The sequence below is a fragment of the Bombus bifarius genome, unplaced genomic scaffold (assembly GCF_011952205.1).
Source record: "Bombus bifarius isolate JDL3187 unplaced genomic scaffold, Bbif_JDL3187 scf7180000008008, whole genome shotgun sequence".
Lineage (NCBI taxonomy): Eukaryota > Metazoa > Arthropoda > Insecta > Hymenoptera > Apidae > Bombus > Bombus bifarius.
Window position 1 is genome coordinate 3,443,993 of NW_022884386.1, and position 24,969 is coordinate 3,468,961.

At 46.6% G+C, this 24,969-nt stretch overlaps 1 protein-coding gene across 3 annotated transcripts; it reads left to right on the top strand.

Moving 5' to 3' along the window:
- The first annotated feature begins 607 nt into the window (after positions 1–607).
- Positions 608–23,568, top strand: LOC117206530 (LIM/homeobox protein Lhx5). Of its 3 annotated transcripts, none has more exons than XM_033445975.1 (8): positions 608–1,156; positions 5,165–5,357; positions 16,205–16,437; positions 18,606–18,827; positions 19,858–20,099; positions 20,330–20,615; positions 21,042–21,209; positions 22,468–23,568. In XM_033445975.1, the coding sequence occupies exons 2-8, from the start codon at positions 5,185–5,187 to the stop codon at positions 22,581–22,583; spliced, it is 1,440 nt and encodes a 479-aa protein (XP_033301866.1). In that variant the 5' UTR covers positions 608–1,156; positions 5,165–5,184; the 3' UTR covers positions 22,584–23,568. The 3 variants fall into 3 exon arrangements, with proteins under 3 accessions (XP_033301866.1, XP_033301867.1, XP_033301868.1); XM_033445976.1 differs by having other exon boundaries at positions 18,627–18,827; XM_033445977.1 differs by lacking the exon at positions 22,468–23,568 and having other exon boundaries at positions 21,019–21,085.
- The last annotated feature ends 1,401 nt before the right edge of the window (positions 23,569–24,969 follow it).

A 24,969-nucleotide genomic window follows, 5' to 3' on the forward strand; every position in this document is an offset into this window, starting at 1 on the left:
CGCAACCGTTTGTCCGGTAATCGTTCCATCCACTCGTACGCATCTTCCTCGGTCTACCATCTCCATCCAAGTTACGTTCTAACGTCATCGTTTACGTCGATCCGTGAAACGCAATTTAAATAAAAGAAAGAAAGAAAGAAAGAAAAAAAAAGACAAATAACTGGAAAGAGTGCGGATCTCGAAGGAGAATTCGTTGGCAAAAATCAGCGCGCGTTGTGTGGTTGCTTGCACGGCGAAAAGTAGGCAACGGGATCATCGCGCGAAGGTAAAACGCGCACAGCGGCTCTTGATGCGGCCCGTCGCGCGGACGCGCACGTCGCGTCTGAGAGATCTGTCGCGATACCGGTCTGATCGGCGCCATGATCCATCGCGGAGTGTCTAGATCCGAAGGGAGAAGACGATCTTAACGCGACACAGGCTTCATCACGATGTGCCGGCGGTACCGGCTGATCAGCTGAGACACGCGAACGTTGAAACCGTTGGAAAATCGAGGATTGAAAACTCTTCTGACCGAGTGATTGCTCGTCGAATCCTTATTAAGACAAAAAAGAAAAAAAGAAAAAAAGAGACAGACTGAAACGTTTGGACGTTTCAGCCTCGAGATAAAGATCAAGCCAACGTACGAGTCACAACCGTACGGAAGGGACAAGACGACAACGACGACCAATCATCTATAATCCGATAAAGTGATTAACGAGAAACGTGGTTTTACGTTAGACGCGGATAAACGTAAGATAACGCGGACGCGACTGAAAACTGGGAAACACAGGAACAGAACTCGGGAGGAAAAGAGGAGCGAAATTTGTCAAAATATCGAGTGTGTGCTGGGAAAAAAACTGGCAGCCAAGGGGGGAAGTGTGAGAAGTGCGATTTAACGGCCGTTGGGATAACACCGCAGTAAAAGTGGGTGCACTGGGGCCCTCGGGACCGTTCGGCCGATACGGGCCCGTGGAAGGTGGGCCTGGTGGTGGTCCCGGGCCCGGCAAGGGAGTGGGGACAGGGGTGGCCGCAGTCGCGGCTGGGGAGGTGGAGGGCTACGGGGGTGCCGGGGGCGGGGGAGGGGGCCCCGGGGGGGTTGGTACCCCCCGGATAAGGGTCGCGACCCTCAGCGGGCCCTGCTGCGCACCCCTGCCCGTCACCCAAGCCTGTAACATAGGTAAGTAGATGGTTTCAGTATTACAACGTCTATCTAATATATACATTTTATTCGTATCGGTCGCTTTTATCGCGAAATCAGAGGAAATTTCTGCCGAATCGTCGAATTATTTTCCAAACGTTCCATCGAACGTTCGCAGAGACGTTTCCGACTCGTCGATTGTTTTAATTTCGAAGTTAGATCGGAAGGGAGAACGCGCGTACCTTAACAATAAGAATTCGCGGATACAGAGAGGATTTCGGTTCGTTTATCGTAGAATTTCACGTACGAAGAATGTTTAGGAGAAACGTTTCGAGGATTTCGATGGATGAATTTATTCCGCGGTTTGGCTCGCAGGATCGTGCGAGAGTTTTCACGGAATTTCGTGCAAGCCAACGTCAAAGTGGTCGGTTCATTCGTTCTCCAAGAGATCTCTAAGAGATCGCCGTTGCTTTTCGCGAGTAATCGGTGCTTTACGATCTTCTTTCGTCGAGAAATATTTCGATTATAAACAGCGAGAGGATCGGAGGATAACGTTGGTTTAACACCTCGTAAGCGCCGGCGCCAGGTCGAGCTCGCGTACGCACCGCGGAAGGTCAGAGGGTTTTCCTCACGGACACCTCGAGTTTCGAGCCGAGAGAAACGGTCCCTATGATATTTTTCTCCAGGCTTCTTTTTTCTCCTTTTTTCCTTTCGTAGACAGTAGAAACGCCGTTCGTTCGCTTATCGTGATTGATCGTACCGTAATTTGGATGTCATAGGAATGCGCGTTTTTTATCCGCGGGTGATGGATTGTCCCGCGGTTCGGATCTAACGAGGATAAATTTGCCTCGGACAGGGTTGAACACTCGTCGAAATACGCGTCATTGTGCGTAACGAACGACCGATTCGAGGAAATTGTAATCCTCGTCGATGCAAATGCAAGCGGGACTACGCGCTCGGCCGACAGATTTCTCTCTGACCTCGCTAGGAAAAAATGAAACGAACCGCGAGAGAAAACGGATCGTTACGGGTAAAAATTACCGACCGATAGCGAACGAGTTCACGAGCCAAAGCTATATTACGGTAAAAAGAGTGTAACGACTTCTATGAGAAATACGCGATTTAAAAGATCGTCGAGAAACGATCGATTTGAAGTGACCGATACGGCTATCGAATTGTAGCGACGGGAAAGTAATATCCATCGTATGTTAACGTTCTGACGACAAACCGATAAAACAAGTTATTTTATTAAGTCTAGTACCAACGCACAGTTATCGAATGATAATGAAAAATTGTCGATAGCTGTCCGATACCGTACAAACGTTTTTCTCTTTTTTTCTTTTTTTTTTCTCTCTTGTTAATTGGCACAATCCGCGCTTCGAACTTTCCCTCTACTCCTTTGCGTCCTTCCGATGTTTCATTATGCGGCGTCGTATTCTTTCCTCTTATTCTCCGTGGGCTGCATCCGTAGATAGCGCGAGAACTTAAACCGCGGAAGGGTTTAAGAGCGACGCATTAGCATATTCCGAAGGGACGAAGAAAAATATCGACATCGAAGGTATCAGATCGCGTTCGACTCGACGGATTCGCGTAGCGTGGCGATCGTATCGATTGCGAATTTCACCGCGAGCTTTACGCGTTTTACGTTAATCGTCGTTCTCGTTTCTGCAACTGTTGCGCGTACGAATCTTCAGCCGACTTTGAAGTTGCGATTCAAATTTTTCGATAGTCGCGAACATCGTTCTTCGTACTCGTATCGACGTTAAGTTTCTGCAAAACGTCTCGACGCTTTGCAACGTGAATACGGAAAAATTCGAACGTTAAGAACGGAGCGAGAGAGAGAGAGAAAGAGAGAGAGAGAAAGAGAAAGAGAGAGGAAGAGCAGAACTTTTTGATTGGATAAAGCGATCCTGGCGAAAGGTGGCACGCGTCGTACGGTTGATAGAAAAGAATCGGATTAATGAAAGCCCGTTTCCGTTCGGGCTTTCGTCTCACGTACGCTGAATCCTAATCTGGTTTCGACGATTCGAGGAAATCGTGCCTCTCGTGTCCTCCGTTTCTTTTTCACGCGCCACGGCCGTGAAATCGTTTCTCGCGGTATCTGATTTAACGAATGGAAGGTGAACCACGTTAAGGAGATGTATTTCAAAGACGCGCGAGCTATCTCTTTCAATCTCCTTCGTTGTACATGTACATTTTCCATATCTTTCAGCGGAACGAAAACTTTGTCAACTTTTTCTCTTCCCTTTACGGTTTATCGTGGCAAGTAGATTTTCCGGATCAAAGTTTTCAGTTTATCAGGGACGTGCATCGCGTGTTTATCGCGAGTCGAACGTTTGCGATCGTATTCGGTTCGAGCATCGCGTACAACCAGAAAATATCCCGTGGGAACTGGATTTTGCCGTAGGAATTATACTCGTGTAAGTCGATTTCGCGTGCAAACGATTTAAATCTCGAGGTAACCGCGGGGTGGTTCGACTCGGTTCGGCTCGGCTTTCTCCTTTTTCTTCTCGCCCTCCCGCAAAACGGAGGGAGATGAGATGCGCAAGGTCAGACCTTATGGGGTGGGAGAAGGGTTGCTAGGTTGACAACCCCGCCGGCAGGGAGGAACTCCGCCCATTGGCGGAAACCGCGAAAAAAAGAGAGGAGCGAACCCCCTAGAGGGTTCAGCAATGGCGAAAAAAGAAGTCAGAGGTCGCCGGTACGAGAGAAGAGGAGGCGACGTGGCAGCCGTCGAAATAGACGAAGATAGAAACGGGCAAACGAAGTAGGCGAAGAAAATGTAATAGAGGGCAATCTCGTCGGCGAATGTTAATTAACAACGAATTGTAATCATCGAGCGCCTCGTTCGGCCAACGATACGCTCGCTTCGTGGCTATTGACAAACAATTACGATACTATAAAGATACAAGCGCGATCGTTAAATTTGATGGCATAACAGATTACGTTGTTACTTTGGATATCGTCGTCGTACATCGTGTTATTTGACTTTCCCATCGTTTTCTCCTCTTTTCTCTTTAAAAGAAATTTGTCTCCGGACAATGGCGTTACCGAGCTACGATACGATACGACAAGCTTGTTTTTCCTTGTCGTTCTTTTTATTTTTTTACTCTATCGTCGTGGCATATTGCTACCGATCATCCTCGAGTCTTACTTATTATTTTAGTCGTCGGGAAACGCGAGTCGTTTACGCGAGACGTAGATAAGGCTATATCGATATCAACGACGAGGAGGTCGCACCGTGTTGCGATTTGCTTCTCCGTTGTCTTTCGTACAGTTCGGTAAGCCGTGCGCAGTAATCAAAACGTTCGAATGACAAAAAGCGTCGGTGTATAACGCGCAGTTTGTTATGCACGTGCGCAGCCACGGCAAGTACGGCCGATTTTCTTTCGCCTCGGAATCTATAATCGAGAACGTTTTAAACCGATACTGCGCGTGTCTCGTTTTCTTCCAACGTTCCTCCGATTAAAATATCCACGCCGGTGGTCGAATTTTTCTACCGTGAGAAACGCTTCAGAATTTTCTCGAATTCCGCGTCGAAAGAAACGTTCACTGTTCCAAATGCGTTTCTTTTCTCTCTCTCTCTTTTTTTTTTTTTTTTTATTTCGCGATGGCGCGCAACATCAAAGTAGGGTATGTACTCTGATAACGCACACACGCGCGCAATAGACCGAACGCTAGTTGAAACACGGTGTCGCAGAAATTTCCTCGTTTTCCACGTTTCGTTTTTCGGACGATGACGCGGGCGTTCGAACGTGCGCGAAATTAAAACGCCTCGTCAGGTCGCGGCAGCGCCCGTTCCATCAACTTTTCCCGGTGCTCGACGTTTTCACCTGTACCGGTATTTTTCTGTCCAATCCTGCCGCGTTTTGCCAACGACGTAAATTCGCTAAATTCGAGAAAATGAACGCTCGCCACGGCCACGTCCAATACGTACGAATTATTAAAAATCCTGCTCATACACCTAGTATTTATTCGAACGTTAACCACGTTAACCGATCTCGTTATAATCCTCTGTATTCACAGATGCTCTCTTTCTTTTCGAAGCAGGGAGACGTGGTCTGGCGATGATCCTGTCATGTGCAGGATGCGAGAAACCAATTATGGATCAGTACCTGCTGAATGTTTTGGACCGGGCATGGCACGTCGAGTGTGTCCGCTGCTTCGATTGCAGAACCACGTTACAGGACAAGTGTTTCTCCAGGGAAGCGAAGCTGTTCTGCAGAGAGGATTTCTTCAGGTAGGTAACTTGCCTACGCGTCTATTGTCTATCCTTGCCGCCGCGCTTCCGCGTTTACGCGCCCTCCTGATCATTAATAAACGATCGTGCCATTGAAATCGTCTTATTCGATAGAACAGAAGCTGCTACGACGAGCTAGTTTACGGACGAATGGCTGTCGAATATCGATTGGACGATGCTTTATCGCGTAACGAACGAGACGACTCGAATCGTCTCCAAGGGGATATTTTCCTATCGGTGTAGATTTTATGATAGATATTCGAAGGTACGCGCGTTTATCGATTTGCCACATTTGATCGCTGTGAATGCACCGCGTTAATTGTTATTTTTATCTTGCCAGCTATAAATTACCAGCGATTGTTAATCTCTATCTTAACATTTCTAACGCGATATTTGAAATTCGAAACGTATTTCGAGGATTTTTTCAAAGCGTGCAGCAACCGTATAAGTTGATTAATTGCTTCGACCGCGTAAGAACCTGTACAGGTATTCGGAATAGGGAAAAAAGCTTCCGCGGAAACGATACAAACAGGTATACCATTAGTTAGCGATTCGTCAGGCCAAATCGTTCCTCTGCTTGTCCGTACGTACCTGTAATTAGGTTTCTATTATGGTTGTTGCCATCGATGGAACGCAACACGATCGATCGTTAGAAAAGTCACGGGGCAGTGGCTTTTTCTCTTGTTTCCTTCGGACAGAAGAGCGTACCGGCATCGCGACAAACTGTTTTCTAGTTGCATAATTAAGTAAACTGTCGTATCACAACTGGTACTAGTCCGTCGACGCTGTTAGGCAAAATCGAAAGATTTACGATCGATGCATTGGCAGACAATCGTCGAGACGTTTATCTTTTCATCTTTTTTACACATTGTCTATTTCTTTCTTTTTTTTTGTTTCTTTTTTGCGCTGAAACGCGTCGATGGTGGAGCTGCGTATAACCCGAGAGAAAAAGCATTTCGCGACGAATGGAAAGGAGGCCTTGACATTTTCCCAGACAACTGCTGCGTTATTTCGCTCTATCGAGCTTCCGAGCAAAAATCACTCGGTCGATCGAGAGCCGTTCCGCGAGCGAAACACGCCAGCGCTATCGCGATTCGTTACGCGGTCCATCGACGTTCTATATTCGTCCTACTATATCCTCTGGTTGGTAGTCGATTTCTTGGTTCGCGATTCCACAGACTTCGTGACTCCTGTTTCTTGCCACGTTCCGAGGAACGAACGCGCAAATAATATCGATACCTTTCGATCGGCTCTCGAAAACCACCACCCTTTTGTGTCAAATTTTCCATCTTTCGTAAATCGTGCAAGAAATAAAACCGACGATCGACGTTAGGAGGAAATCTGTGCCTCGAGTTGCCTTTTTGGTTCGGACTTAACGATCGAACGACGCTGAATCTGTATTTACAAATTTGAAAAAGTGAAACCGAAAGACACTCTTTTGTGTCAAATTTTCCATCTTTCGCAAAGCGTGCAGAAATAAAACCGACGATCGACGTTAGAAGGAAATCTGTGCCTCGAGTTGCCTTTTTGGTTCGGACTTAACGATCGAACGACGCTGAATTTGTACTTTCAAAGTTGAAAAAGCGAAACCGAAAGTCACCCTTTTGTGTCAAATTTTCCATCTTTCGCAAAGCGTGCAAGAAATAAAACCGACGATCGACGTTAGAAGGAAATCTGTGCCTCGAGTTGCCTTTTTGGTTCGGACTTAACGATCGAACGACGCTGAATCTGTACTTTCAAATTTGAAAAAGTGAAACGAAAAGTTAGGTTCGTGCCGGAAAATCTAAAAGAAAAAAACCATGCGATATGGTAAACGCTGCTAATCTAGAAACGATCTGTTCGCGTTTGTCCTCGACGATTCGCAGATAAAATCAACGTGTACCGTTTTATCGGCTTGTCAAAATCCGCCTTTTGCTCTGTCAAGCGTTCGCGACTTTACGCGAACGACGATCAACGAGGCAACGTTAAGAAGCTGCTGTTCTCGATCGAACCAAAGAATCGCGAATCTATGCTTCTTTCAGAGACACTCGCCGGGTTTATTGAAAAACCGTGCGAAACCATAAACGGAACTAACGCAGAGGCGATCCGCTCGTATTTGTTCCTGGTGAGTCAGAGAGCCGAGACGAGACGAGACACGGAACAGGATCTTAGGAAGATCGTCGGTCACGTCGTAAAATCTTGTTGCGAGCGTTGATTCACCAACTTCCATCGAATATTTATAGCGTGGTAGTAGAATTAACGATCGCTGGTTCCACGTATCTAGTCGTCTTGGATAAATCGCGCGAGAAAAAGGAGAAAAAAGCGCGACCGATGTTCCAATTCGCGCGATTATCAGCGCGGAGGGAGCGAGCTGCAGTCGCGGAAACTTTTCGTTCTCGCGAGAGCGAGAAGTTCCCTGCGCCGGAGGACCTTGACGTTCGCGCGAGGAAGCGATCCGAAGGCGCGAACATCGGTTTGCGCTCTGTGCGAAACGATTCTTCTTGATTTTTCCATCGGATCACGATCTCGAGAGCAACTAGCGCGAAGAAGCGGCAGCGAGTTGCTTCGATCAATTAGCGGCGCGGACGAAAAATGTGGAAAGTTTTACGGCGAAGCAGCACCCAGGCGACGGTCATTTTTTCTCTCGGTTTTCGTTCCTCGCGCCGCGATCACGGAGCCTGCAACATTGTGTCCGTCAGCCAACACGTAACGAACCGGAGGATACAAAGGGTCGCGTAAGAAGCTAAAAATCGTAAAAAGCCTGTGACGAAAGTAACGAATCGTGGCGCGCGAAAGGGTTGCAGCGTGGCGATACGTGAGGGACTCGATCGAGGATGATGGTCGTGTGAAAAACAGTGATGGTTAGGAGGAGAAATCTTTAGTTCAACGCTGGTCACGCGTAAGTGGAAACTCGATTATGTTTGGATAACGAAGATGAGGATTGAATAACCAAGAATTTTCAGCAGTCACCGACAAACTTTATAGATCGAGATCGTGGATAAAGCTTCGAAATATGCGGTTTCAACGTCGTTTCGATCATAGTATTCTATATATTTGTATGTATATCAAAAGATGACGAATTTCCAGTGACAATGAAGAATAGTCGCGATCGCTGGATGCGATAGTGAACGCGACTGTCCTTGCTTATTACGAAATAAAATAGCGATAATTATAATTTTAATAGATAATTTCGAGATCGTTTCTATTTTAGTTAACAGATACGTTAAACTAGAACGAATGAATTTCCACTGGCAGCGAATGACAATGACGATCACCGGTGCGATAGCGAGCGTCGCTGTTATTGTTCCTGTTTACGAAGAAATAAGATCGTAAGAATTACCTTGCCGGGTATTTGGAGATGCGTTTCTCTTTCGTGACTTCTGGAAGCGATGAACGATCCCCTTTGTAGCCAAAGATCGGAGTACCGAGTACACGCAGAAAGTGGGGAGGGCGTTTAAAGGGGGGCCCTTTGATACTTATACGAACGGGTGTATAACGAACGTGTTGTATACTTTACGAGGCACTTTGCATTTCATCCCGATGAAAAATTCATTAGACGTAAGACGAACGGTTGGCTACGCTCGAGCGGCGTAGAAAAGCTTTTCGGGTCAAAAATAACTCTCGCTCCGGCGTCCCGTTAATTAGCGTTATCCTCTTTGCTACCGTTACACTTCGTGCAAAGACGTTCGATCGGTGATTACGCATTTTTTTTCTTTCTTTCTTTTAAATCAGCCTTTAAGATCCAATTTGCTCACCGAGGCGAAAGTAGAGGAAATCAGAACGAAATTTCGAAACGTGCAAACGCGATATTCACCGGCGAACGTGTTCGCAAACGATGTTCGTACGACGTGTAACTCTACGATCTTCTGTTCGAGCGAGAACAGCGGCGGTTGGAACAAGTTCGTCGACGACTTTCGAAACGTACAAAAATATTTTATATATCGATATATCGATGTGTTTCGATAAGGTGATTGGTAAGAAGCGTGGAAACTTGAACTATGTTCGCGAACACGTTCGGCTATGTCGAAGTAACTAACTTCAAGAAAAACTCTACACCTTTTCCTTTGTATATCTGGAGATCGCTGATACGATAGATTTAGCGAGACAAACAAATTCGAAATAAGGAGAGGTCCATATTATCGTGGCATTGAATATAAATTTTCTTTTGGATTACAAGGTCTAGAAACAAAAAAGCTATAAGACAATTTCTATCGCTGTTTCTTGTAGCCTTCAGCTGAAACTACAAGGTTGACTTTTTGGTAATGTCCTTTGCTGTAAATAAATGCACGTGCTCCCTATCATAGCTTCTTCTTCTATCGTATCGTAACACTGTAAAAATGAGCATCTGCATCAGCATACACTGTACTTGTACCTATATTTATTTCAATATATTTTTCTATTACAAATTCATCCACTCGTTCTTCTACCAGTCAACCTCAACAGGCTACGATACGCGATACTAACGAACAGAGTTCGAGATTGCGAATGCGACGAGAGAAACAAAACCTCGGCAGAGACGCGTCTCATCCGTTAAATTTTATACCGATTATTTTGTTTTTCGCGTTTTATACAGGGTGGTTGGTAACTGGTGGTACAAGCGGAAAGGGGGTGATTCTACGCGAAGAAAGAATTTGAAAATATAGAATAAAAATTTTTTTTTAATTTTTTTTTTTAAAGAATTTTTCCATCGAGACAACGATCCGTTATAAGGAGACGCGATAAAGTGCACGCGTACCGAGCGAAAATTCAAAGTCGATTTTCTCGAAAACAAAGCCTCAAACGAAAAATGTTTATTCTATATTTTCTACTTGCTTTTTCGCGTAGAATCACCCCCTTTCCGCTTGTACCACCAGTTACCAACCACCCTGTATATCTTCGCACGATGGGATACGTACTTTGAATTTCCTATGTACGTCCAAACATCTACCGACCACGAAGATGAGAATACAAGGTTGATAGTGGAAGCGGACGTATCGATATCTGGAATTCTGCACAGCTACGAAAGAAAGGAAGGGAAACAAAACGAAAGTGGCAGAGTCTGAACGACGAAACCGGTAAACGTAGGAAGAACGTAGAGCAGAGAATGCCGATCGATTCCCACGACGACGCGACGAATCTATCGATGTCGTTCCTCCAATCGAACTGTCTGTATCTCCCACCTACTTTCAACGAATCGCTGTTGGGAATACTGTAACACCTCCGGGAGGTCCGAGGTATCGGTCGAAGGAACGGTACGCGCGGTTATGGTAACCGGCTCTACGAGTCGCAGCAAGGTCCTTAAAGGTCGATAATGGCCCATGGGGGCCCGAAAGGGTCCAGGATCAAAAGCACCGATGTCCCCGTTTCAGCGCCGCCTCGACTGCCGTAGCTTGCGGTCGATGGCCCGGTGTGTACCCACCAAGAAATTATTACCTTAAAATATGGTCCATGCCGTCGTCGAAATACGCCCGATGAAAACATTAACTCGGGGCTAGGGGGATGGCGGCGGTGTCACCAGAGAGCCGAGACTAGCACCCTGCTAATAGTCGGCCAAAGAGTTGCCGAGGGACCGGATTTCGCTTGCTCGAAAAGTCTGTTTCTTTAAGCGGTTACTCTCGTTTGCGGCAATATTCCACGAATTAGTCTACGTTTATCGTGGACGCGTGTTTCGACCGAACTTGGTCGTTGCGACCAAGTTGCGAAACGGACATGATCCAATCTCTGGATCGAAGAACGCGATATCGAAAATTCAGCGAGAAGCTGATCGCAATATTTTGCAAATTTGTTAATTTCGTTACGCGACTGCGCGATTAATGCTCGATCGTCGGAGGACGATAGCTACGTTATTGTCCCGTTTCTCCGACATTATTCGTTGCGAGAGGACGACGTAAACGGTAGGAAATTCGAAGGAGAACTTAAAGAAGAAGCGTTTATAATATCGTTTTTATCTACTTTTCGGTTTATGGAGTTAATCGGCGAGTCTTCCGAGCGGCACGTATTTCATTGTTCCGGCGTATTTGTTAGGATGCCAGTTCGTTGAAAGAACGCATCCGCTGTAACGTTGACTGCGCGGAATTATCGTCGCGTATGTGATAATCTATCGCGGTATTGATGACGGCGACTGGTATAGCTACGAGAATTTTTTTCTTTTTTTTTTTTTACAACGAAATAAATCATAAGGCGTGTCGTAACCGAGCATTCGCGTCGAATGTCAAGCATCGAGAGGGAAAAGAAGCGATAATAAATGGATATTGTTAATAAACGCGATCGACCAACCATACGGATCGATGTCGTTATTTTCGCGAAGAAAGAAATTCAATCCGGAGCCCTAAATATCTAACGATAGATCGAAAGTTGGCATTAATTAACAGTCGTATCTTGGGAGCGACTCTCTAAACTGAATCTACCGTTGCCTGGTGGCCTCTTTCCAGTTGGTACGAGGCAAGTTCCGGGCCGCGGGGGAAAACAGACTGAAACTAGACGATGGACTCGCTTGGAAATCAAAGCAAAACGATCGAAGCCAATCATAGATCGGCGCGGCTTTTCTCGGGCCGGTTCGAAAGGGCGCCGACGAGTGGTCTCCATTGTCCTTGCTTTCCACCCGCGGTGCTGGCCTCCTCGGGAGTAGACCCGTCGAAACTCGAACGTGGAAACATTATAAATGCGGCGTGACGCCCGCTACGAACCGTAGGAGAAGTTTGTTGGGCGTGACGGGGCCGGCGCGGTCGAGAATAGAAAGAGAAACAGGGAGAACAGAGAGGGAGGTAAAGAGCGAGAAAAAGAGAGAAAGAGCGAAAGAGCGAAAGAGAGAGAGAGAGAGAGAGAGAGAGTGTGTGTGTGCGCGAGAGGGAGGTATGGAGTTGTTTCCCTTCCAGGAAGGTTCGGCAATAGTATACATATATCGCGATGCGTATTCATACGGGGAACGTTTTTGCCAACCACCGGATTCTTGCGTCACACTCTCGAGACAGGCCCTCGTTCTGTCATACGTCGTACGTAGGTCATAAGTAGTCGCAGTTTTTTCCCCGCTCGTTCTTTTCTTCCTTTTTTTCTTTTCTTTTTTTTTTTTTGTTTCACCCACTGCCTTTTTACCAATTAGCCGATCGTCGTGACGGAAAGTCCAACTACAATTACGTAAGCAGCGTGGCGTAGTAGCGCGAGTTGCTTTAACGACTCGTTTATCATGTTGTTACGCGCGGTATTTACCCGGGAATTGTTGCACGGAGAAAGTGGCACGAAGCCGGACCGATGTACCGCGAAAGTTCGATGAAGAACGAGGATGAAGACGAAAAGGAACGGCTGCTGGAACTTTATGCAAACGGCGTTTTACGGTGTCGCATAGCCAACGCCGGGGCATTAGCATAACTGTTATGAATCGTTTCTCAAGCATGCCTTCACCCCCTTCGGACGGTAATCGACGATATTTCACGAATTAATCGGCGCCAGCTTGAAACTCGTCCCGACAACCGGACCGCGCCGTACGCGTTACGATCCATCTGCGTGTGATACAGCGCGATAAAGCGAAAATCGCGTCGACTCGCTTGACATTCCACCGTACGATGGAATTGCCAGTGGAAAGACACCTTCTCTTCTTGCTTCTTCGTTCCTTCGTGAAAATCGTTCGAACGATAGCCGAATAGGAGAGAGACCGAATAGCGGAAACGAGCGTTTGTTCGCTCGCGCCACTAATTGCATTCGGTTAATTAGACTCCCGCTTGGCGAACGATATCGCGCGACTGTTTATTTCCTTTAACGTCGTAACCGAGACGTCGGCGCGCGTGCACCGACGATGAGAACCAACAGCGGTGAGAAACGAGCAAACGAAGGTACGGCGACGTTCACGACGTCGGTCGGATCGGTTTCTAGAAAAATGGCGAATGCTGTGGTAATTAAAATTCTTTTTGATCGATCGAGAGGCGCGATTCGACCCGCGCCTCGGTCATCATCGTCCGATCGACGTTCGATCGTGCGCCGAGGAAACTTTCATCCCAGGATCGATACGTCTCTTCCTGGTTCCTCGCTTCTCCGGCCGTTCTACCTGTTCGGTTTGATCGGTTTATCGCCGGGTTCACGAGGCGTAGCCGCGGCTGATATGGCTCCCCCGTTTCGTACGATTCGATCGGGAAACGACGAGAACGTTACGACGAGCGTCGTCGTCGCGACGAACGGATCTAGTATACCGAAGGGAGCCGTGTACGCATCAGGGTCGTAGAGGACCGTGTGGAACGAACGCGAACCACATACATAAACTCCGGGCTCCGTGGCAAATCGTGGCCCGGACCCACCCCCTTTTTTTTTATCCCAGCCCCGCTGTCCTATATTTCTTGCTACACGCCAGAATTCCTCGCTCTTTACGCTCTCCTCTTTAAGGGAGCCCGAAGCCCACACCCCCTTCTTCTGCCTCTGTCCTCCCCTTCCATCCTGCTGACCTGGTCGCCCTCATCGAACCGCTTTCTCACACACGAAAGCACCACGTAAGCCTTTCTATTAATGATTTTTACGGCCGGCCTCCGTTTCTTTTTCTTCCACGAGGAAGAAAGGACCTGGACCGGGCTGCTGCCCTTCGCGCGCGCTCAAAAACAAGAAAATCGTTAAGGGCAGACGCGCGTCCAACGAGCGAGAAAGCGAGGCTAGCGAGGAGGGGGAGAGGGGGGGAGGAAGAGGAGGAGGAGGAGGAAGAGGAGGTAGAGGCAGGGACGAAGAGTAGAAAGAGGAAGAGAGGGATAAGGAGAGAAGGAGCCGGTGATTCGGTGACGTATGCATTCGGGGAAGTTGACACGGGATCGGCTAATCGCTATAATTAATTAAATAATTCCTGTAATTAGACTAGAGGGATTGCACCGCGAGGCGAAACGCGCAGCGTCGGACAAGGATAGACGTGGCAAACGGCAGGACGAGTTAGAAGGAGACGCACGACGCGCGAGAGAGGGAAGCTCTGGCAGCGTAATGACCGTTGGTCAAGAAATATCTCTGGCTTCTGCTTCCGTGAGAAGATTGTTAGGAACTGCGCGTAGGACTGCTAATTTGGACAGGTTGATGAATAGTTTGAAAAAGTGTGCCGGTTGATTATAGGATATTCCGCGTAAGTACTTGGCGTAACAGCTACGGACGATCGTGTCGATCGACAAAAGGGAATCCTTGTAATTTATACTTTCCCCTCTGCGCTTCTTCTTTTCTCCGCTTTCCATTTTGAGCAAAGCAAAACCACGTCGATGTCGCAGCTCGGTAAAACGATGCACCGACGAGCGCCGCTTACTCGCCGTTGATCAACGTTCGCGTCTTAACGTCGAACGAAAACGACGATGGAAAAAGGTTGCTGTAAACGAGGAACGGAGATTCCGTGAACTTTTCTATCGCGTTGCGGTGATAGGTTTTGCCTGTCCCCGGCTGAATAATAAAATAAGAATCGACCACGTTAGCGCGATGTAGGTCGCGGGTCACGTTGAACGCTTCTACTTCCGGTCGGGAAACGCGATAGCAATAAAATAATAGCAGCGGCGAGGGTGGCGAACCGGGTCAGCCGATATTATACGCACGGGCGACAGGAAAATTCTGGCCTACTGGGAGGAGCCAGCCACGGGAATTTGAATGCGTTTGTTTCGTAGCCGCGTTCCGAGGCCGCGTTTCGAAGCCGCGTTTCGAAGCCGCGTTTCGGTCGGAAGTGCAACGCAGGCATCGATTGAGATGTATTTACTTTCGAAACGCGGCTGCCCTAAGGGATCGCGGTAATTGCTATAATTAATCGCGTGATTCCTGTAATTAAAAAGATCGGAATTACTAACTGGCAAGTAACGTGGCTCCGATGCTTCCGTAATGATACAGTCGCGGGAGGATCGGTCGGACGAATCGTTCCGGCTAGATTTATTAACTGGCTCGTGAACCGTGTTGCGGCCATGCTGGAAGACCACGGCCGGTTCGACGCGTGTTTGCACAACGAGCTTTCGTTTCTTTTTCGAGCAAATCGTCGGTCAATCTGCCCCGTCATTTTTTCTCTTTCTTTTTGCCTCTTTTCGTTCGATCGATCCTGTTCCATTCGGAAAAACAACGCAGTTTACCACGAAAAAACATCTCGTTGGCGAACGACGAAAGAAAGAGAAAAACGAGAAGAAAGAACGATTAATACGAAATTAACAAGTAGGACACGGCGGCAGTAAAGGAGTAGAAAGAAAGAAAAAAAAAAAACGAAAAAAGAAAGGAAAGCGAAAATCGAACAGGCGCTGGCTGGTAACCGCGACGCGCTTTTACAGCACCGAAGGGTTTTAACTTTTTATGCCCTATCGGGACGTTAAAGTCCCATCTCTTTAAAAGCGCCATATTTCTTTTATCGACGTTTGCGAGTGGAGCGGCTTAATGACAGGACTTGTAAGTTTCGAGTCCAATAAACGTCGCCGTCGTACAACATTGACTTTCCTTTTCGTTCGTTCGTCCGAATGGCATCGACGAGTGTCCACGTGTTCGTCGTTACCGATGCGAAGCGGCAGAAAACGAAGGAACAAAGGCTACGAAAAAAACAAAGATCCGTCGTATTCGCGACGATCCTTACGACGATCGAACGCGTATAAATCGAAGGAAAGTGAATTTTACGTATCACGGTTTTATGTCGTTGCGGACTAACGCGTTACGTAATATCGGTGCGGATCGTCAAGAAGAACCGAGCGAAGATGAAAAGAAGAAACTCGACGGTCGAGATTCTTGAAGGCGCGTCGAGAGACACGCGGCTACGGAAAAACCTCTGCGCAAGATTAATCACGAGGCGTGTTCTCGAACGAGCGAGGTGACGCGTGCGCTCGTTATCCGGTTTTTCAACGCGGCCGACGAATCTAAAAGTTTCCCCTGTTCTTCGTTGTTCGTCGTTATTCACGTGGTTTGTCGCGGCGTTCTGTTTCCAGGCGATACGGCACGAAATGCAGCGGTTGCCTCCAAGGGATAAGCCCTCAGGATCTCGTGAGGAAGGCGAGGGACAAGGTTTTCCACCTGAATTGCTTCACCTGCCTGGTATGTCGGAAGCAGATGAGCACCGGAGAGGAGCTCTACGTCCTGGACGACAACAAGTTCGTCTGCAAGCAGGACTACCTGTCGGGCAAGCCGCTGCCGGACACGCATCACGTGCACGGTCATCATGGTGAGTTACAAGTGTCATTGTCCCTCGTTATCCACCGCGAAGAGAACGCAGCATCGCGATATATTCACGATGCCGCGCTGCTTTGTTTCGTTCGTTTGCTCTGAATCCGATTTGCGGCATTGTACGATACGTACGTACGGTTGGCTCGCGGCACGTTATCGATTGTACCGTCGTTTATTCTATTCTGCGAGCTAGGGACTTTGTAGGATTTAAAACGATCGCGATTCTCCTATGGAGAGTAGGAAGTCGATGTGCCGCCACGTGCTCTGTTACAGCCTATCGCGACCGTTTTGTAATTTCTATCGCTTTTGATCGTCAGGGGGATGCTTATCTTCGCCAACAACCGCTTTTAAGAGGCTGACCGAACTTCCAACAACTTACACCTCGATTTTTCGCTTTGTTTCCTGGCCGTAGCTCGATTCTTCCATATTATTCTTCGAGTTGATCTTATCGTTTCGAAGATTTACACACTCCACGGGGATAAACTCGTACCTTGTCCCGTCGTTTTCGCGCGTACGAAAGTAAAGCTCGATTACAGCACGATCGAGATTCTTGATTTTCTTCTTTCTTTTTTTTTCTTTTTTCGAAGAGAAAAAGGGGGCCAGAGGGATGACGACTAGTCAGGGTGGGAGCACAGTTCAACGCGTCCAACGCCCGAGATTTCACGAAGTCGAGCTCGTTCTAAAAAAGGGAGGCTGGGGGTAGGTTTTTCACGGGGGTTTTACCCCCGTGTCGGAACGGCAAGCTGTGAAAACAGCGTGTATGTAACCGACCGTCAGCTACCGGTCGAAAGAGAAACAGAGAAAAGGAGTCTGGAGAAAAAAGGGCGAACGCGCGACCGAGAGAAAGGGACACAGACCGAGAGAGAGAGAGAGAGAGAGAAAGAGAGAGAGAGAGAGAAAGTAACAGCTCGGTTTCACGAGGATCTCGCCGGTGTATAAGCCGTGAAACGAAAACCGAAAGGTCGTTAGGCAGGGGCAAACCTTTTGTCGCTTCGATGCCGACGTCGAAACCGCAAAATGTCCGGCAAACTCGTTTCTTTTTCGTTTTCTTTCGGATGACAGGAGCCACGGTGCTTTTTTCCTTCTTCGAGATGCGAATTCCGCGAGGCGTCAGACCGTTCTAATCGTTCCGTTGACGTGTCGTTGCTCGCGATCAGTCTCGTCTCGTTATAGAAACGCAAAAACTCGATGAAACGTACGCAGGATTTATATCGCTCGTACGAGAACGTTTTCCAGCGTTAATTTCCGTAGCGCGTTCGAAGAAGCAACCGGCTACTTGCGAAAAATATATACGCACAGAAGGTGGACAACGATTACTCGTTTCGATGATCAAACATCGTGACGTCCTGGATGTTCCGCGCGTTTCCGATATTAATCTCTATCACGGTGCAGCTATTTGTCAGTTGTCGAATTCACGGTGATCGTCTGCGGCGAATGTGAAAAGCGCAGCAATTACGCGACGAGCGTCGATTAATCAGCAACGTTTATTGATAACTTTTAGCATCTTTCGTCGTTGAATGCGCGACACTGCGGTGGGAAACGCGGCGGAGGCCGGGGAAAATTGCGAAATTTCGAAAAATCATAATGAACTGTGCCGGCGCTGGTACGCGCGTCGTATACGTCCAGAAGTGAATAACCGTAATCACGTTTAATTGCTAATTTCGTATGGAACATCGACAAATTTACTCGTCCTGCTGATAAATTATGTTCTATTTACTATAGCGGATATTCGCTGCTTTGAACGTCTAAACTTGACGTTGATCGACGCAATTATTTTACACAAACGAAATTTTATAGACGCGATGATAGTGTGCGACAGCGATCACGATTTATTTCTTGCGTCGTTATTAGCTATCGCCTGTTGTTTCGAGGCACGCCGTTTTGTTACTTTGAAAAGAAATTCTCCGTGTTTCGAAACGTTGCTCTCTAACAAGAATAAAATCAAAGTAGTTCGATCGAATCACCGATTTCCAAAGCAATTGTAAATCTTTTCTTCTGAAATCTAGTGGTTTCTTAAACGTTCGAAGCGTAAATATATTCGAGGCTCGCGCGTAGTATGTAACGAACACAAATCATTGAACAGAAAAGTGACTGGTGCTCTTTTCCAAGTCAATGATTCGACGAGTGATGTGATTAAAACGCACGATTCGGATCGTTCACGAGCAGAATCGTCCAACCTGTCGACAGGAGGAGACTCGTTGATGGGTTCAGGATCGGAAGACGAAGACGAGGATGGTAGCGCTCACCATCATCACAGTGGTGTCGGTGGCTCTCATTTGGGACCTCATAATCTGGGTCCAGGTGGTCCTGGTGACCAAACGGTTGGTCATACTGGCGATCTACCTCTTGGAAGCGATCCTTGCAAGCAGGAAGACTCCGAGGATCAAGGTAAGTGTCATTTCCATCGTAACACTTTCGACAGTAAACGTTTAGATCGTTCGTTTTACGCGAGCGAGCGATTAAAAACCGATCGAAGTACGTCGAAACACGGTTATCAGAAATTACTGTTATTGTTAGCGCGACAAACTCGATTTTGAAAGGACGATCGATCGGCACCGACTAACGACTTAATCGCGGCCAATCTTCCCCTTTCGTGGAACCCTCGAGCGAGGGTGGAAATTCAGTGGCTTGACCTGGAGCGTCAGTACGAATTACTAAGCGCGTCAGGTCTTCCCGGTCTATTATTCGCTTCTGCTCTTTTATCGCGAGCGCAACAATGACCCCTTCCCTTTTACCTCTCTCGAAGCACCGGGTACAAGCAACTTCTATGCTTCGGCAAGAGGAAAAGAGGGGTGTCTTCGAGAAGGGTGGCCCCTGTAGCGCGGTGTGACACTGTCCAAACATTTTCTTTGTCCCGTGGTTAAGACCTCCCCGGGTATATATAGATTATCGTGAAGAGTTGGGCTCGAAAACTACGCGTATATGTGTATAAGTGTGTGTGTGTGTGTGTGTACGTTACATGCGTACACATTGCACATCGTTCGTGTACACACCCACACGTACACCTCATGGAGTGTAGCTTTCGAGCGTAGAACAGCCACACGATAATCCGATGGGGGTTTCGTATCGCTTCCGGGGGATTGGCTGCGATTGTTGTTACCTCGATCCAGCCGATCCAAATTCCGAGATACGTATATTATGCACGCGTGTCCGTGTCTATAGATTGTTAAGAAAGCGTCCGCGGAAAACAGAAAAAAAAAAAAGAACGTTGCCATTCATTCGGCCTGTAAGCGGGATCCCCCGGAGACCTCCGCGCAAAGGGAAATATTTAGAATGAAATTCTAATCGGCTGCCGATATACCGCGAAACCGGTGAAATTAGGCTGAATAATCAAGGGCCACTTGTTTCGCGAGAAACAAGCGTTTACCCTTGGTGTGTGGGATCGATTATTAAACTGCTTTGTTTGCATTGGCCGAAGGTTCCCTGGACGGAGATCCCGAAACGAGGGATAGCCAGACGGAGAACAAAAGTCCAGACGGTGGTGCCGGTGGTGGTAGCGGCGACGGCGGTGCCGGTTCGAAGAGGCGAGGTCCGAGGACGACCATAAAGGCGAAACAGTTGGAGATTCTCAAGTCTGCCTTTTCGTCCACTCCGAAACCAACCAGGCACATCAGGGAACAATTAGCGAAAGAGACTGGCTTACCTATGAGAGTGATACAGGTTCATAGAATCTCATTCTTTCGTACTTACGATCGCTTGCAATCGATTTTAACGCGATAGTTCGTCTGCTACGTTTACTACGTTTCTGTCGTACTACGTATTCCGAGACTTTATGCGTAGCAACGCGAGATTCTATCTTCTTACGACGAGCGAACGAATTAAAAGAACGATTCCTTCCCATAAGGCCGGTAAATCGAATGAAAAACAGCGGTTCGTATGGATGTTCGCAGGTCTGGTTTCAAAATAAGAGGAGCAAAGAGCGTAGGTTAAAACAACTGACGTCGATGGGCAGGAGCCCGTTCTTCGGCGGCTCCAGAAAAATGAGGGGCTTCCCCCTGAACCTGAATCCCGGTGCTTTGGGCGGCGAGGACGGACCGCCGCCCGGTTTTCCATATTTCGGCGCGGAGAAGTTTGAATTTGGTTACGGCGGGCCCGTGGCATTTCACCATGAATTCTTTGGTGCTCATCCGCCCCCTCATCCACATGGACCGCCCTTCAGTGGACCAGGCAATCCTGGTGAGTCTCGACGTTTGATTTCTCTACGAAACCTTTTTCTATTCCGCTCGATTTCCTTTCACCGGCAAAGATCGTAAAAGAAAAGAAAAGAAAATGTCGTTCGCGATCGGTGATTTTATTTTCGTGGCCAGCGTAACACGGCCGATCAATGACGCGGTCGTTGGAAGGTCGTTGCAAGAGTTTCGAAACAATCGCCGCTGAAATAGTCGATTCACGTAACGCGTAGATATTCCACGTTTTACTTCGTACGATCTATTCATATTCGCGTTCACGGAATCGAAAGCAGAACCTTGTCTCGAGTTCTATCGCGACTATAATAAACATCGTAGCGGGTAGGTAGGTCGCGATAATTATGACAGCCGGGTTCGGAGATAGCAGGCCGGATACGATCCTCTCTGAATAGTACACGTAATCTGTTTCTGACAGGTTTGGACCCGGCGAGTTTAGCGGGTATGGCGGCCGCAGTGGCGGTGACAGGGGAATATCCACCTCCGGGTGCGGGAGGCGGCCCTCCGGAATTTCTCACGGGCCCTCCTGGACAGGGCCCCCCTGCACCTCCTAGCGGTAGTCCTGGAGAGTTCCTAGCACCTTCAGGTACGATTAGATTCTTTTGAAAGGTTACGCCTTTCTGACCACTAGAAAATTCATTCTTTATCCTTGCTGTACCTCCGTCACAGTCATTTTCTGTTTCGTTGATTATATTATAAGTACAAAGGTAGTCACTAGTATTATAGTAAAATTGCGATACGACGTAACGAGATTTCGAAGCAATAGTATGGGGTGTTAGAAACATAAACTTAGCATTATTATTAGGTCAGTCCCACGAGTAATATCGTTTCTTACTCGCTTCGAATTCCAAATAAACGCGCGTATTATGCTTCGTTCATGCGTTTATAGCAACTTCGTCCTTTGTTTCTTAAAGAGTATCATGTGCGGATGGTTCGTAACGCGCGTACGAAACAGTCGGATCGATATTTTTCACGTTGAAAGAAGTTATAAAATACGCGTCGGCGGAAACTATTCTCGACGAGCTATATAAATTTTAAAAAAGCGATATGACCAAGGATACTGTTAAAAGGAATCGCGAGGTACACGGTGACTGTATCCCGAATGTGAGAAAAAGTCGAAAATGGTTTCCAAATGGCAACGAACGAGCTGAATGAGTTTTTTTGATTCAAAATCACAAAAGTTTGTCGAAGATAAAATCGAAAAGTTAGTGGAAAAATGGGAAAAGGTCAAAGAGAGCGATGGTCAATGTCATGGATGACCAAAAATAAACGTAGGTATTAATTTTGTCCACATATTCGGAGACAAAAAACGACGTTATTTATGGGACGACCTAATATAACAGAGATATTCGAAGTAAAATACACGAGAGACACGGTCGGGGATAAAAATAAGTGGACATGTAATTGAAACAGGTATCGATGAAGTTTCGTTAAATCCGGTCGGTTTACACAAATATGTAAATATTAATTTCTATTATTTACTAAATAATCTATGTACTATAAGGCTATGTAATAAATAAAACTCAAGTATAACGCTAGTACTGAGATCGATTAAATTTCATTGATACCTATTTCCCCATCACATATTTTTCTCTTCGATTCTATAAACGAGATAAAATAAGACGTAAATCTCGTAAAGTAAGATATACAAACGACACGAAGTATTACATAATATCTCGTAGACGAATTATCCTGTAAGATCAGGATCTTTCTAACACTCCATAATGTTGGATGAAAGACGAGGTTGGTTTCGTATCTTTTTCTTTTTTCTTTCGGATCCCACGTTTCTCGGGATAAATCGAAGCACCGAAAGGAACCGATTCGATGGGTTTGATATTTCTCAGGTGGAGCACAGGGTAATCCCAGTGCCGGTGGGAATGGTGGCGGTCCAGGTGGCGGCGGCGGCGGGGGTGGGTTCCTGGAGCCGCACCAGATGCAGAGCGAAGGGCTGGCCTGGTAGTACGAGTTTTAATTAACGTTCATTTCTTTTCGTGTTTTGTTGCTTTCCATCAGCCGAGCGAAAATCGATCGAGTTTCGGCGAAAAATCGACCGGTCGCGCGCACCTGATGGAGAGACCGTACGACTTTGTTCCGGCTCCAGAGACTTTTGCCCGCGAACAAAATGTGGCGAGAGTCGTTCACGTCGAGCCACGTCGATTTTGCATCTTGTACGTTACGTTTCTGTAAGATACGCATATGATAAGACGACCGATCGTTTAGCTTCGTTTCTTTCACGGTTATCATTGTCATTATTAACATTATTATCTGTATTATTATTAATATTATTATTTTTATTATTATTATTATTATTATTATATTATTATTGCCGTTGGTCAAACACCAGCGCGTTACTATTTTATTATTATTTTTATTACGATTACGAATCATTAAATATTATTATTAATATTATTGTGTATAAAATTTCGAAATGTCCTATCGTGTAATATTATACCCTCCCTGTTGATTAATTTTCGACGTTACTTTAAGAGACATCCTGTAGATATCTGCTGTTCTACACCTGAGAAACACGTACGAAAGAGACACGTAAAGATCATCGGAAAAATAACACGACGTACATCTGGATATACGTAAAGAGACACAGCATTACAGAATACGAACAGGTACACCGCGTACAGACGACACACACAGTACACATGCGTAATTCTACACTTAAAAACCGCTGTACTATTTATCAATAAAGTATAAATATAAATATAAATAGGAATGTGTAACCTGTAACTGTTAAGGCGGCGATCGATGTAAATAAATATAAATCTGTCTTTTTTTGCGGGAAGCGCGCGATACAATTAGTCGACTGATTTCCGTCACTGAACTGTGTAATTGTAACTTGCATTACCAACGTCTTACGAGAAAAAGAGACACGCCGCCACGATGCATAATGATTATAAATATTATTATAATAAACCACCTCGTATTTCCGTATACGTACAGTTGTGTGCATTTCTTGCCTTTCGTTATCTTTTTCTCTCTACCCGTAGAAAAGGTTGTGCGAGTAGGAGTCGCAACATCAGAGACCACAGAAAAATGGTAAGTAAATGTTTGCGTTAAAAATAAATAAATTGATATACAGTATCTTACGAGAGCATTCGAACACTCGTGGAAACGATTAACGAATATATCGCCGTTATAACCATGTCCGATCATCGTGATTACGTTGGAAAAACTTGAAAATATGCGCATGATATACAAAATATTTTGGCGCAAGTATACGTTTCGATACGCGTCGACATTTAACGCAACTAACTTTAACGCTTGTTACATGTTTGACATTCTTGCTGCGCGCTACTTTTTTACCAAACGTTTTGAAATCTCAAAATATCTCACGTAACAGCTACGATATACAAAACTTTTCTGTGCCAAGCGTTCGAATACTTTCGTCGGCCACTGTATCACGGTTGCGCGACAAATTACATTGGAACATCCTTCGCATCTTATTTTTGAGTTTCTCAAACTTGTCGTTGCAGTTGTTAAACCTTCGCGTTTGCATGGCGAGGATATCCGAACGTTTATTCCTAACACGTTCTCGTCCCCATCGAAATCTCAGTTTCTTTCGTCCCCAGTGGGACAAACACCTGAGACTGTCGATACTCGAGTCTCGAATACTTTAGCCCGCCACCCCCTTAAATCGCTGTCCGCAAACGCATCTGCGACTCAGGGGTCCTAGCTTTGGCCTAACATCGTTAACGGGTGCAATGTCGTTTTCCACGTTGGAGAGGGTGCGGGAGATTCGTTTTCCTGGACATCTGGTGAATTCGATTTTGATGTGTTTCTGCCCTCCGGGGGTTGTACGGCTCCTCGGGGCTGCAACTCCGCCGTTCCCGTATCCCTGACAGTCCCATTGGGGACAGAAACGTTGCCGTGCTACGTCTCGTCCGTGTGTTTCGAGCGTTACAAGCGTGTGTACACACGTGCTATCGACCCCCGCGCGACCGCTCCTACAAGTGTGTCTCCCTTAAGTACTTACGTAGTGTCTGTGGTCCGCTGTCACAGTTTACCATCGTGTCCCCAGGTAGCTATGTATTTTTCAGTGGCGCGAAAACGTGGCGCCGCAAACGCGACCGAGCACCTCTTTAATATTGCAGCGAACGTTTGTCTTCCTGACGAGTTTCTGGGACATGCTCGTTGACTGCTAACTATTTCTTCTTTTTCTTCTTACATTCTGCCAGCGCCTTTATGTCTTCTTTCATATCTCCTCTTCCTCTACACGTTATTCCTATTCGTTATATACGTGATTCGTCTTATAGACGTTACGGATGGATTTTCGGTGAACTTTGAAGCACTCCGAACGATTCTTGAATGTTTCGCGAGAAAGGAAAAGACGATCA